Source organism: Pseudophryne corroboree, chromosome 9 (assembly GCF_028390025.1).
Source record: "Pseudophryne corroboree isolate aPseCor3 chromosome 9, aPseCor3.hap2, whole genome shotgun sequence".
Taxonomy (NCBI): domain Eukaryota; kingdom Metazoa; phylum Chordata; class Amphibia; order Anura; family Myobatrachidae; genus Pseudophryne; species Pseudophryne corroboree.
Genome location: NC_086452.1, coordinates 332968695 through 332983374, shown reverse-complemented (window position 1 = coordinate 332983374; position 14680 = coordinate 332968695). Strand labels below are relative to the sequence as shown.

At 46.8% G+C, this 14680-nt stretch overlaps 1 protein-coding gene across 11 annotated transcripts in view; it reads right to left on the bottom strand.

Annotated features, from left to right (window-relative positions):
• HMGXB4 (HMG-box containing 4) overlaps positions 1 to 14680 on the bottom strand; it is a 148764-nt gene that overhangs the window by 45498 nt on the left and 88586 nt on the right. For 7 of the 11 annotated variants that reach the window (XM_063940574.1, XM_063940579.1, XM_063940580.1 and 4 more), the window contains 2 exons: positions 3168 to 3246; positions 2120 to 2955 (listed from right to left, as the gene is read on the bottom strand). In XM_063940574.1, coding sequence (XP_063796644.1) covers positions 2120 to 2955; positions 3168 to 3246 — 915 coding nt within the window. Of the gene's footprint in view, positions 1 to 2119; positions 2956 to 3167; positions 3247 to 10628; positions 10771 to 14680 lie in introns of all 11 variants that reach the window. The other 4 variants (XM_063940573.1, XM_063940570.1, XM_063940571.1 and 1 more) reach the window with 1 other exon arrangement.

Genomic DNA, 14680 nt, shown 5'->3' with positions numbered 1-14680 from the left:
CCATGCATCCAACGCTTCCCCAAAGAGAGCCAGATTTGTGTAGGGTAGGGTCTCCACACCTCTCCTGGATTCCATGTCCGCAGACCACTGGCGCAGCCACAGTCATCGACGAGCTGAGACAGACATGGAAGAAATTCCTGCGGCCATTGAACCCAGGTCTTTCATGGATTCTACCATAAATCCTGCAGAATCCTGAATATTACGTAAAAACAATTCAACGTCACTTTTATCCATTGTATACAAATCCTCAAGTAATGTGCCTGACCACTTTAATATAGCTTTGGAAATCCATGCACAGGCAATAGTAGGACGTAGTATCGACCCTGAAGCCGTGTATATGGATTTGAGCATAGTATCAATTTTGCGATCAGCCGGTTCCTTTAAGGCAGTAGATCCTGGAACCCGTAAAACCACCTTTTTCGAGAGCCTGGATACAGATGCGTCCACTATGGGTGGGTTTCCCCATTTCTTTCTATCCTCCTCAGGGAAGGGGAAAGCAACCAGATCCTTCCTAGGGATCTGGAATTTTTTCTCTGGGTTTTCCCATGCTTTTTAAAAAATAGCATTTAATTCTTTGGACGCAGGGACGGTTAGCGAGGCTTTCTTATCGTCAGTGAAGTAAGCCTCCTCAACCTGCTCAGGTGTTGTATCAGCAATATTCAACACATCTCTAATAGCCTCTATCATCAACTGCACCCCTTTAGCAAGAGATGCGGCCCCCCTGAGCACATCCCCATCACCGCCTGCCGTGTCAGTCGGTATCCGTGTTGTCTTGCATGATCTGGGCAAGAGCACGTTTGTGGGAACCTACAGAGGGTGGTACTGAGGTAACAGAACCGGACCAAACTGCCATAGAATTCTGTAAAACCTGAGTTGCAGATTCATTCTGAGCAACCCTAGTAGAAATCTGAAAAATCATAGTTTTGATAGAGGATAACCACTCAGGCACCCTTGCTGGTATCTGCGCTACAACAGTGCAATCCTGATTATATGGAATGAGATCATCCTGAGAGGACATATCCTCAGCCGCATATGACACAGAGTCCCTGGACATAGCTAACTGGAGACCCCAAACACTCCACACACAACACACAGGGGAGGCTAGACACAGTTTCCCCCCTGAGAATGGCAAGAGGGACACAGAGTTTGGAGCCAACCCACACACAGCGCTGTTTAGATAAAGGACACCCCTTACAACGCCCACTGTGTACTGTAATAGTTACACAGAACTAATTCACCGCTCCCCCCCCTTCTACCGCACAGGATAGCTGGAGTTGCTTGGGGGGACAGCTCTGTCAGCGTCTGTGTACAGGAACTGCAGACAGGAAAATAGCGCTGAACGCTGCTGGGTCAGCTCTGAGAAGCTCCGCCCCTTGAAGATGGCGCGTCTTCCCGCACAAATTCTTTATACTGGCCTGAGGATTCCGTCGGTAGGCGGGGGATTCCGTCCCCCATGAGCGTCTGAGTACGGAGGATTCTGACGCTAGCCTGGGGATTCAGTCTCCGGTTAGCGTCTGTGACCAGTGTAGGGTATTAAGACGCTGGCTCAGGACACCCCTCATAGCGCCAACACTGTGTGCCGCTGAGCCTTCCCGGAGCGCAGCCTCTCAAAGCTGCGCTACTACCCTTGTGCCACCATATCTCGCCATCTTCTGGCTCTGCAAGGGGGTGGCGACATGCTGCCGGGGTGAGCGATTCCCTGTGGCGGGGAACGATCGATCCCCTCAGGAGCTCAGTGTCCTGTCAGCGGAGATAGTGGCTCAGACCCCGCAAAGCGGACACTACTCCCCCCCTTAGTCTCTCGAAGCAGGGAGGCTGTTGCCAGCAGACTCCCTGTAAAATAATAAACTCTAAAATAAACTTTTACTAAAGAAGCTCTGGAGAGCTCCCCTAGCTGTGACTGGCTCCTCTGGGCACATTTTCTAAACTGAGTCTGGTAGGAGGGGCATAGAGGGAGGAGCCAGCCCACAATCTCAAACTCTTAAAGTGCCAATGGCTCCTGGTGGACCAGTCTATACCCCATGGTACTAATGTGGACCCCAGCATCCTCTAGTAAGAGAAATACACATTGGCAACACAGACATAAATAAAACCCTGATAAAAGGGCTAACATTTTTACCTTTTCTGTATCATCTTTCTTCTTTTTCTTGTCTGATGTGCCCTCAGGATGAGGGCTAAGAATGGGTGTGGACAGAGCTGCTGCTGCTGGTTGTATCGGTAAGAGTATGGGGGGAGATGTGGCAGTGATGGGAGTGGGTGGTGATGGAAGCATAGGTGCTGTAATTGGTGTGGGACTGCTATCCAACCCATGTTCTCTCTTGCTTTTACTGTGCTTCCTGTGCTTGTCTTCCTTGTGTTTGTCCTTCTTCTTCTTACTCTTCTTTGATTTCTTTTTCTTCTTCAACTCTCGGAATGAGTCATCAATCACTAGTTCTCCAGCCTCAAGTTCCCCTTCAGAAGAAGAAGCAGAATCTGGAGTCCCACTGAGCCTTGGTGTGTGGCTTTCTTTCCGATGCTTCTTGTGGCTGCTTCTCTCCACTTCGTCTCGTGACGATTTTTTGCTACTCTTTTTGGGAGACGTTCCATCACTGAGTACTGGACTTTCTTGCTGTGGGAACGTGTGCTCACTTGTTTTCTCCTTAGGAGACAGGATAAGTTTCATCCGCAAGCCATCTGGTTCACGTAGAGTCAGAGGCTTGGGCCTTTTAGATTTGTGGGAGAGGTCTTCAACAGAGTCTTCTCCAACTTTTTTACGATGATCTTTACGTGGTGTTTGGACGGGCGACTGGAAGCTGGAAGAGGCTGCAACTATTTTCTCTGTTTTCTTGGAAGGGAGTTTGCTTGAAGTAACAATGGGGGAAGACATGGAATTGAGCAGATCCATAGCAGTATCAGAGGACGGAGAAGAGGAACTGGGAATGGGCTTTTTTTTCTTTCCCTCCGAGGAAGATACTTCTAAAAGTACACAAGGTATAGGACATAATTAATGGAAAAATAATAGAAAGTAAAGTAAAATAAGAGCACTTTTAGTGAGAAAACAATGCGGAGCTGCAAAGGTGCAAACTGTGTGTATGTATTGTAGCATAATCTGAGCACAACTAATAGACAAGTTACATCGCAGATGTATTGTCAGAAGTTCATGAAGTGCAATTGCAGGTTGCATATACCTGGGTAGTAAGCATCATCCGAGGAATGCTTCTTTTTTTTCTTATGCGACTCTGACCCCATGAACAAAAATTCTGCATCCTACAAACAAAACCGTAGGTAAAAATGCATCAGTTTGTTTAATGAATAACTTCAGTCACTTTTACTGCTATTTTGATATATAACAAAAAGGTTACCAGGAGGCAAACAAGGTGTATAGCTGGCCTAAGCAATGGCGTGACTTACTTGCACAGTACAAACAGCAGGTACATGATGCGTCCATGTGAAAATTACAAGGAAGAAAAGCTAAATGGAAACGGACTTCTAGTCAGCAGAGCAACAGGAAACATTTATAGTAAGCATACCAAACTTCTCAGAGAATATATATCCTTATCTAGCCAAGTCCTGCTCTCCTTGTACACCCTTGGCAAAATAATCAACACATTTTGCCTCAACGATCACTGCTAAGGATACCCAAATCTACCTCTCTCGCATTACCAAACCCATGTCTGCCATCCCAAGAACTCAAGAATGTTCTAACAATATATATATATCTATAGAAACATGTCAAAGTGTGAACTAATAGGGGGCGATTCAATTGTGCTGCGCGCCCCCTGCTGGGTGTCTATCGGATCTATTCAATTGTTGCTCCTATCAAACGCCCATTAACCGAGCCAGTCACATTTTGCAGTGCGAGAAAAAGAAGTGTGAAGAAGTCCGCAGTTTGGCCACCCAAACCCAGACTTTAGACGCCCAATCAAGATATTTAGTCAGTTTAGCAGCTTTGTGTGGTTAAACACGGAGCAGTCAGTTGCGTTAACTACTAACAGCGTCTGATCAGAGCAGTAATTGAATAGCTCCGATAGACACCCATTTGTATAGACGTCCAGCAGGGGGTGCATGGAACAACTGAATCATCCCCATAGTTTCCACACAACCCATCCTCTTCCTCACCGTGGACAACACATTGTTCTCATATGTCCCTCAGGATTGTTGCCTAGGTGTTTTAAAATTTGCAATCTACTTCACTCACACTTCCAGTCACATGCTCAATCCTATTTCTTCCACCACTGCAGTATTTCCAGGATCAGACTCTTCCTTACTCTAGGTGCCACCAAAAACCTAATTTACTTTCTCATATTCTCTCACCTCAACTACTGCAATCTAGTCTACCTCTCATTCACTTACTTTATCTCCTGAAAACTATTAACACCAAGGCAAGATTGGCTTTACTCTTTCACTAATCTGCTTATTTCAAGCACTTCACTAGCTCCCCTTCCTCTATAGGATACAATTCAAATGAACTACCCTTACTTACATAGTCCAAAGTCAGTAAATCACTCATCCTACGTCTCTAACCTCACTACATACTCATTCTCCATATGACAATGGGCGTCCAACTCAAGCCTTCTCTCAAGAATACCCATATCTTTGGACTTTACTCCCACCTCAAAACAGACTCCGTCCCTCAATGCTTTAAGATGCTCCTTTGTTCTAGCCCCACCTCTCACTCCCATATTTTACACCCCACTGTGTCACCATGATCCCTTTAGTATGTCAGACCTGTGGAGGTTTTAGTTCCATTTACTGTAATATGCAACGATACTTATTATTTACAAACACGTGTGATGCTGATTTTACATACTTAATACACAGATGAATTAATCTTTCAACATCTTGTGTGCTATCAATAGAATTGTAAAATGGTCCTGATTATTATCCTTTAGCCCTCACCCACTGTTCTCCTAATCTTTCTCTACACTTCTACCCGTCCTCTTCACTCTGCTAATGCACGTTGCCTCTCCTGTCAACTGATTACCTCATCCCACTCCTACCTACAAGATTTTGCACGTGTTGCTCCCTATCTCTGGAATTCTCTATCTCTCCCCATCAGACTCTCCAGAAAACTTCAAACAGGCTCTCAAGACATAGTTCTTCAAAGCCAGCCAACTCTCCTCCTAACCCTCATGCCAACGCCCACGGTTTACCCCTTCCGTGTCACCCCGGCCTGTTAGCCTTTCACCTTTTAAATTTCAAGCTTTCAAGAGCAGGACCTTCTCCCCTCATGTACCTTTCCTTACATACAACTACCTTTCACAATACTCCCTTTGATGGCCCCTAACCCCTTGTACTTGTCCTATATTGTCTCAAACTGTAAGTGCTTTTTTCTTGTTTTGCTCATTTGTTTATGTACCCTGTAATGGGCACTGCGGATCCCTTGTGGAGCCATATAAATAAAAAATAATAACAATCCCCAACTCTTTGCTATTCTTACGTAACTGATCAGCAGGATGTCAGGCCTATGCCAGTGGAAGCAGAAATTAATGCATTCACTGAGAGCTGGCAGACATGTCCCACTGCAGCATTTCTTGAACACACGGCACGCCCCTACAAACAGCCAAATACATAACTAGAGAAAACAGACAGCAAAAGATGCCACGCCTGTTCCGGGTATAGTGAAGCTGGCTTCTGCAGGAGACACTTCAGCACTTCCAGGATAAAGAAGGCTTTTTGTTAAATTAAAAAGTTTCTGAAACAAAAGGAGGTATATCAATTTGCACCTTTTATGTACGAACCTGAAAGTAGAATGAAATTTCCACAATTTAAAAAAGGTACATAATTTAAAACAGCACACTTTGATAATCCGCTAAATCTCCTTTGTAGCAATGGTCCGATTTTACAAATGCATCTATTCCAGTGGTACAGCAGAGAGTAGAGAGGCCAATCCAGGGCCATTTTTTTCAATCCCGGGTATCGTGATTGAAAAATGGTCAATCCTGGGATACCTGGGATTGTTTTTTCCCTATGTGGCCACCCCCTCACCCCGCACACATAACTCACCAGATATCGCGGGCGGGAAACATCATCTTCTCTATCCCGGCGGCAGGTGACAGCGCAGTTTGACCTCTCACTGCACGTCGCGCTGAGGAGCCGGAAGCTGGGCAGCGTCTGAGCATCCTGAGGACGCTCAACGCTAATCCCTAAATCCCCGGGATTGGAGTTTCCAATCCCGGGATTGAATCCTGGCCGTTTTTGGACCTATATCCCAGGATCCCGCCGAACCCGAACAATTACGGATGGTGGAATGGTTAGCGTTACTGCCTCACAGTACTGACGTCATGGGTTCGAATCCCACTATGGACCTAACTGTGTGGCGAGTGTATATTATTCCCGTACGTGGGGTTCCCCCAGGTGCTCTGGTTTACACCCATAATATACTGGCAGGTTAATTGGCTCCCGACAAAAACTAACCTTTTTGTGTAACCAGACTAGATGGGCCAAGTGGTTCTTATCTGTCATCAAATTTTATGGTTCTATGTAATTATGAATGAGACTTATCAGAAGTGCCATGGTTTTGCAATGGTTGCCTATATTACGCTGCAACACGAATCTCAAACAGCAATCCTAGAGCTACTAAAGGCCTGCCCTCATGCTGTGTCACAAAAATATTATGGGGAAAGATATCTACTGTTCTACCACGTATGGGACAAATTTTACTAATTTTCATGGAATGGCATTATGGATAATAGGGGGATGAAGATAAATATATAGAACTTAAGGAACTCCCAGAAAAAAAAAAAGAAATGGGTGAACTCCAGTAGGTCTTAATTAACCAGGTATTTTAACTCCACATTGGGCAAACCTGCTACTTCCCCATAAAATGTAATGGTGTCCATAGAGCCTCACAGGTGACAATTCCTCACACATCCTGTACTGTCTAGTAGACTTTCACAAGAAAGAGGAAATTATTAAACAAAAGGCTTGAAATATGAATAACATCCAGTACCTGAGCCCTGAAATACAGATCATAACCAAACTAGTTACCCGATGTCAAAACGACGGAACAACTAGCAGCCGGCAGTGCGCAAAATACTTGAATCCCCCCAACAGAGGGGATTATTACGGGGCTGTATGCATTGCCCACAGCTTGCGGTGGGGTGGGGAGAGGGGGGAAGGTTGGGTTCGTTTTTCCTGAGATCTTCAGAGATCACTGACCTTGAGGACACATCATCCATTTTCAAGAGACAGACACAGCATCAATGAATCAACAGCACTAACTATATTGCTCAGCTGGTTCTCATCTTAACAGGAATGTCAGAAGCAGCAGACTGAAGAGTTATTATCTGTACATGCTCAGCAGTCACCAATACCCCGGCTGAGAATTGCCTCTTTGTGAATATGTGATCACCAAGCTGTTTTCCAGGTTTGATGAAGGAGGGATATTTACTGACACGTGAGGCAAATGTAGTATACTGTATATGCAATTTTATTTTCATACAGTTTGTAAGTTTGGTAATGGGGGGTAGAAATGACCACTTTATGTTTCATAGTTTTACTGAAGCCGATCGTAGACTGGAACACAAATATAAAAAAATAAAAAAACGATGGGTCTAGATTCACAAAACACTTTTGCTCATGTGCATTATGCAAACACTATGGATTTTCAGGGACCACAGATTACCAATACCATCACTGGTGTGTGTACTTAACACCAGTTTGACTGTACAAACATACACCTATCCTCAAATCGAGCCAAAAAGTCCTATTTGTCATGCCACCAGATTTGCTACTTAAGCTGGCCATACACCTTAAGACTATATGTCCACTCTGGCAGGTTGTCATGACAATCTAGTAATGTATGGGAGGCAAAGGACAAATGACCATCAACTCTCAAATGCCGGAAAATGGACAAAAATGGTCAAATCAAATGGATTTAACCAATTTGTCTGATAGAGGCGTTCTCATTCTTGTATTACAATATTTTTTTATCTGGAAGTCAGTTTTGTTCCTACAGAGCATAGTGTTTTGTATACCTGTATATGAAAATTCATTGCTTTGAGACAGTTATATCATTGCTGAGAGTGGGGAATTCAAGTCAGTGCTATGGATGCAATGTACCATTGCGACCTACAGTATTGTAAGTTTACCATCACAGCCCACCAATGTTTAAGACCATATATAGCCAATATGTGCCAACAGGCGCGGCACATCTCGCTGAAGTGAATCACCCCCAGACTGGTTATATACACAGGAGGGTCATTCCACATCAAATCACCCTCCCAATCCTGAATCCCGAAACTCCGGCTATCCAGGAGATTGGAGGACTGCTGCCACCACAGGAGGGAAATCCTGGCCTGAGGTGACAGCTGTATCATCTGGTGCATCTGTAGATGACATCCGGACCACTTGCTCAGGAGATCCAATTGAAATGTTCTGGCATGGAACCTCCCATATTGGATCACCTCATACGAGGCAACCATCTTCCCCAACAATCTTATGCAAAGATGGATAGATACTTGAGCAGGTCAGAGCACCATGCGGACCATCTCCTGAAGTGTTCTCGCTTTTTCCTCTGGGAGGAACACTTTCTGGGCTACAGTATCCAGCAACATTCTCAGGAACAGGAGCCTTTGAGTTGGCTCCAGGTGGGACGTCTGTAAATTGAGGATCCACCCATGGTGTGACAGAAGCTGAATAGTGTGAGCCATATGGAGCAATAAAAGCTCAATTGATCTCGCTTTTATCAAGAGATAGTCCAGATAAGGGACAAAATTGACCCCCTGGACATGGAGTTGGAACATCATTTCCGCCATCACCTTCGTGAACACCCTCGGAGCTGTGGACAGGACGAAGGAAAGAGCCTGGAACTAGTAGTGATCGTTCAGTAGGGCCAACCTCAGGTAAGCCTGATGAGGTGGCCAAATTGGGATATGGAGATAGGCATCCTTGATATCAATGGAGATCAAGTATTCTTGTTCCTCCAGACCCGCGATCACTGGTCGCAAGGATTCCATCTTTACCCTGAAAACCTTTAGGTAAGGGTTCAAGGATTTCAGATTCAGAATGGGTCTTACCGAACAGTCCGGTTTCGGTACCACGAACAGGGTGGAATTGTAAGCCTTTCCCTGTTGTTGAAGTGGCACTGAAACAATGACTTCGGATTGGACATACTTGAGGGATGACCTATTGCAGCTTAACACGCGTATCCTCCAAAGCTGGCAAGCTTGATTTGAAAAATCGTTGGGGAGGAGCACCGTCGAACTCCAGCTTGTAGCCCTGAGAAATGAAGTCCTTTACCCAGGCATCCTGGCAGGAAGTTTCCCAGATGCGGCTGAAGTGGGCACCGTCATGCTGAGAGGCTTAGTGGCTGAACTGGTGCTCTCCTGAGAACCTGCAATTGCTGGTTTTCTTGTCTTACCTCTGGTGCGTCTAGCCGCATTGGAGGTACCTCTGGCCCGAGATCGAAATCTGTTAGACCGAATGGACTGAGCAGGCGGCCCCGGGTAGGAACGTCTAGCCGGCGGGGCCCCAGAGGGGAGAAACTTGGATTTCCCGCAGTAACTTTAGAAATTTGCGTACCCAATTCCACCCCGAAGCGCCATTCCCATGAAAAAGGGAGAGACACCACACTGCACTTGGACTCTGCGTCCGCTATCCACTGACGCAACCACAAAGCAATGCGCGCCGACACTGCCATAGCAGATGTTCTAGCATTAATATTGCCCATTTCTCTGAGGGAGTCACACGGGACGTCTGCAGTGTCCTGAATGTGCTTCAGGAGAGTCACTGAATTGACCAGGGACATATCCCCCGAAAAGACCTCTTGAATCTGAGTAGCCCACGTATGAAGGGCACGAGTCAACCAGCAACCTGCTATGACCGGTCTTTGTGATATACCCGCTGCAGTGTAGATAGACTTCAGCATTGTCTCTATTTTTCTATCCCCAGGGTCCTTTATGGTAAAGGAGCCCGAAGCAGGCAGAACCGCCTTTTTAGAGGGGTACTTCCCAGATTTTCCTGCCTGTAGGAGCAAATGGGAAAGTGTGCAAAAACCGAGGGAGGGAGTTTTAACACGTCCCGTATAGGTAAAATGAGGGGCTTAATACCTTGTGCAGAAGGGGAATCCAATCCCCCAATATGCCGGGTCGGCCCGCTAATGTAAAAGAGTCATTCCCGGGAATGTGTCCCGGGACATTCCCGGGAATGACCCGAGCCTGCGAGTGTAAAAGGGGTATAAGGCAGGTAACCCACGTTTAAGTTGCCTGAGCTAGAGAGGAGGAGGGGCTTTGGACCTGTTGCAGTTGTTGAGATTTTTGAGCATTAGCAGTGAACTGAGATGACATATCTGACATCATGGATTTTATGGCACCTAGCCAGGAAGTATTTTGACCCTTCACCCCCAGTCCCCTCACTGTGCTGTGAGGACTGACTACATTTTTCACATGATATGGAACCAGATGTAGACGGAGAGAATCTGGTGTGACAGACACTGCATAATTGGTGTTTTACCATGTTTTCAGTAAAAAACACTTACATACACACAGACAAGTAATACAAAAGCAAGCCTGCCTTTACTGTATGTGAGGGAGACACAGCACACCCAAGCTAAACAGCCCCAGTGAAGCTGCAAGCAGTTATATTACAGTGAAACACTGGAGTTTTTGTCCTTTTCAGGACACAGATCGTGTACAATACCGGCTCACCCCTTTTGCTACACCCCTGTAACCAGTTTTCCTGCGTATCCTGAGTGTCGGTCTGGAGGAGCTGTGTGTGCCTGCTGCTGCAGCTGTAAGCAGAGGAAGGCGCCAAACAGGCGCTGGTCCCGCTCTGAGGAAGGTCCGCCCCCTGTAATGGCACCGGAGTTTCAGTTATATTTATACTGGCAAGTCACCCTGAGAGTGTAAAAACATCACACAAGTGCTAATTTTAACTAACGCTGCCAGTGTACAAAGGAGGCTATAGCGCAGCGGTGGCCAACCAGTGGCTCTTGAGCCGCAGGTGGCTCTTTCTTTATTCAAATGTGGCTTCCAACACTCTAAATCATGTGACCACAACAGATACAGAAACCGCTGAACTCCAGCCAGACACGCAGCATCACTACAGGGACTGAAAACTGAAGGAGCCAGATACTAGCGGTGAGACACCCACTGGAAAACAGAGGACACATAAGGGGCTGCTGCAATGGCACGAGTTGGTGGGGGGGACTGTAGTGATACATGAGGGTGGGCTACAGTGACACAAGGCGGAGCTGGCTGGTGTGATACAGGAGGGTACTGGCAGGAGTGACACATGGGGGAGCTTACTGGAGTGACGCAGGGGGTGCTAGCAGGAGTGACACATGGGGGAGCTGGCTGGAGTGACAGGAGGGTGTTGGCTGGAGTGACACATGGGGGAGTTGAAGATTATTATGTGAATCTGGCTTTTTCTGTTATTTTGTGTGAAAGTTGCTTTTTCAATGGATCTGGCATTAAAAAAATGTATTTTATGTCGTTCTGGCTTTTTTAATGTATTTTATACCAGGGGCGTGGTCTAGCAGGCACAAGGCCACATTCCATTTTTGCATGTGCACCTTCGGCTCAATGTCGGCTCTTTGATGTACATAACAAGGTTTTTTGGCTCTTTGTCACTTACTGGTTGGCCACCCCTGCTATAGCGGGTCTACGACAGGAGGGTCCTGTATGTCTTTGCCGCACCACTGTCGTCACCTTCAAGCAATGTTAGGGATGTGCGGCGCGCTGCGATTGTGACTGCTAAAGTGCAGTGCTCCGCTGTACAACAACCTCTCAGGACGGTGGTCCTGCAGCGGGGAAGAGGCTCTGACTCCTTGCAAGGCTGGTGACCGTCCCCACCCCTAACTCCCACAGTGCAGGTATGCTGTTGCCCAAACAGCATACTGAAAATAACAGATTTAAAAGAAACTGAAGAAAACTCTCTGGAGCTCCAGAGTGGGAGGGGGCATAGAGAGGAGGATCCAGCACACCCAGCTGAAGAAAATAAGAATTTACTTACCGATAATTCTATTTCTCGGAGTCCGTAGTGGATGCTGGGGTTCCTGAAAGGACCATGGGGGATAGCGGCTCCGCAGGAGACAGGGCACAAAAGTAAAGCTTTCCGATCAGGTGGTGTGCACTGGCTCCTCCCCCTATGACCCTCCTCCAGACTCCAGCCAGATACTGTGCCCGGACGAGCGTACACAATAAGGGAGGAATTTTGAATCCCGGGTAAGACTCATACCAGCCACACCAATCACACTGTACAACCTGTGATCTGAACCCAGTTAACAGTATGATAACAGGGGAGCCTCTGAAAAGATGGCTCACAATAACACTAACCCGATTTAGTTAGCAATAACTATGTACAAGTATTGCAGATAATCCGCACTTGGGATGGGCGCCCAGCATCCACTACGGACTCCGAGAAATAGAATTATCGGTAAGTAAATTCTTATTTTCTCTATCGTCCTAGTGGATGCTGGGGTTCCTGAAAGGACCATGGAGATTATACCAAAGCTCCCAAACGGGCGGGAGAGTGCGGATGACTCTGCAGCACCGAATGAGAGAACTCCAGGTCCTCTTTTGCCAGGGTATCAAATTTGTAGAATTTTACAAACGTGTTCTCCCCTGACCACGTAGCTGCTCGGCAGAGTTGTAATGCCGAGACCCCTCGGGCAGCCGCCCAAGATGAGCCCACCTTCCTTGTGGAATGGGCATTTACATATTTTTTTTTCTGTGGCAAGCCTGCCACAGAATGTGCAAGCTGAATTGTACTACAAATCCAACGAGCAATAGTCTGCTTGGTAGCAGGAGCACCCAGCTTTTTGGGTGCACACAGGATAAACAGCAAGTCAGATTTCCTGACTCCAGCCGACCTGGAAACTATATTTTCAGGGCCCTGACAACATCCAGCAACTTGGAGTCCTCCACGTCCCTAGTAGCCGCAGGTACCACAATAAGCTGGTTCAGGTGAAACGCTGACACCACCTTAGGGAGAAACTGGGGACGAGTCCACAGCTTTGCTCTGTCCGAATGGACAATCAGATATGGCTTTATGAGATAAAGCCGCCAATTCTGACACTCGCCTGGCCGAGGCCAGGACCAACAGCATGGTCACTTTCCATGTGAGATATATCAAATCCACAGATTTGAGTTGTTTAAACCAATGTGATTTTAGGAATCCCAAACTACGTTGAGATCGCCCAGTGCCACTGGAGACATCAAAAGGGGGTTGTATATGCAGTACTCCCTTAACAACTTCTGGACTTCAGGAACTGAAGCCAATTTCTTTCTGGAAGAAAATCGACCGGTCGAAATTTGAACCTTAATGGACCCCAATTTGAGACCCATATACACTCCTGTTTGCAGGAAATGTAGGAATTAACCTAGTTGAAATTCTTCCGTGGAGCCTTCCTGGCCTCACACCATGGAACATATTTTCACCTAAACGGTGATAATGTTGTGCGGTCACCTCCTTCCTGGCTCTGACCAGGGTAGGGATGACCTCTTCCGGAATGCCTTTTTCCCTTAGGATCCGGCGTTCACCCGCCCTGGCGTCAACGCAGCTGCGGTAAGTCATGGAACAGACATTATTCTTGCTGAATCAAGATCCTTTCTAGTATCTCTTGAAGTTCCGGGTACCAAGTTCTTCTTGGCCAAACCGGAGCCACGAGTATAGTTCTTACTCCTCTCCTTCCTATCATTCTCCATACACTGGGTATGAAAGGCAGAGGAGGGAACACATACACCGACTGGTACACCCATGGTGTTACCAGAGCGTCCCAGCTATTGCCTGAGGGTCTCTAGACCTGGCGCTTCATGTGAGACGCCATCATAACCACCTTTGGTCTTTCCCAACGGTTTACAAACATGTGGAAACTTCCAGATGAAGTTCCCACTTTTCCGGGTGGAATTCATTCATGCTGAGGAAATCTTCCTAGTTGTCCACTCCCGGAATGAACACTGCTGACAGTGTTATCACATGATCTTTCGCCCAGCGAAGAATCCTTGCTGTCATTGCCCTCCTGCTTCTTGTGCCGCCCCGTCTGTTTACGTGGGCGACTGCCATGATGATGTCCTACTGGATCAGCACCGGTTGACTTTGAAGCAGAGTTCTTCCTAGGCTCAGAGCATCGTAAATTGCCCTTAGCTCCAGTATATTCATGTGGAGAGAAATCTCCAGACTTGACCACACTTCCTTGGAAATTTCTTCCCTGTGTGACTGTTCCCCAGCCTCTCAGGCTGGCATCCGTGGTCACCAGAACACAGTCCTGAATGCTGAATGTGCCGCCCTCTAGAAGATGAGCACTCTGCAGCCCCCACAGAAGAGACACCCTTGTCCTTGGAGACAGGGTTATCCGCTGATGCATCTGAAGATGCGATCCGGACCATTCGTCCAGCAAATCCCCCTGAAAAGTTTTTGCGTGAGATCTGCCGAATGGAATCGCTTCGTAAGAAGCCACCATTTTTCCCAGGACTCCTGTGCATTGATGCACTGATACTTGGCCTGGTTTTAGAAGGTTTCTGACTAGGTCGGATAACTCCCTGGCTTTCCCCTCCAGGAGAAATACCTCTTTCTGGACTATGCCCAGAATCATTCCTAGGAACAGCAGACGTATCATCGGAAAACAGCTGCGATTTTTGGAATATTTAGAATCCACTCGTGCTGTCGTAGAACTACTTTAGATAGTTCTTTTCCGACCTCGAACTGTTCTCTGGAAACTTGCCCCTTTCAGGATATCGTCCAAGTAAGGGATAATTAA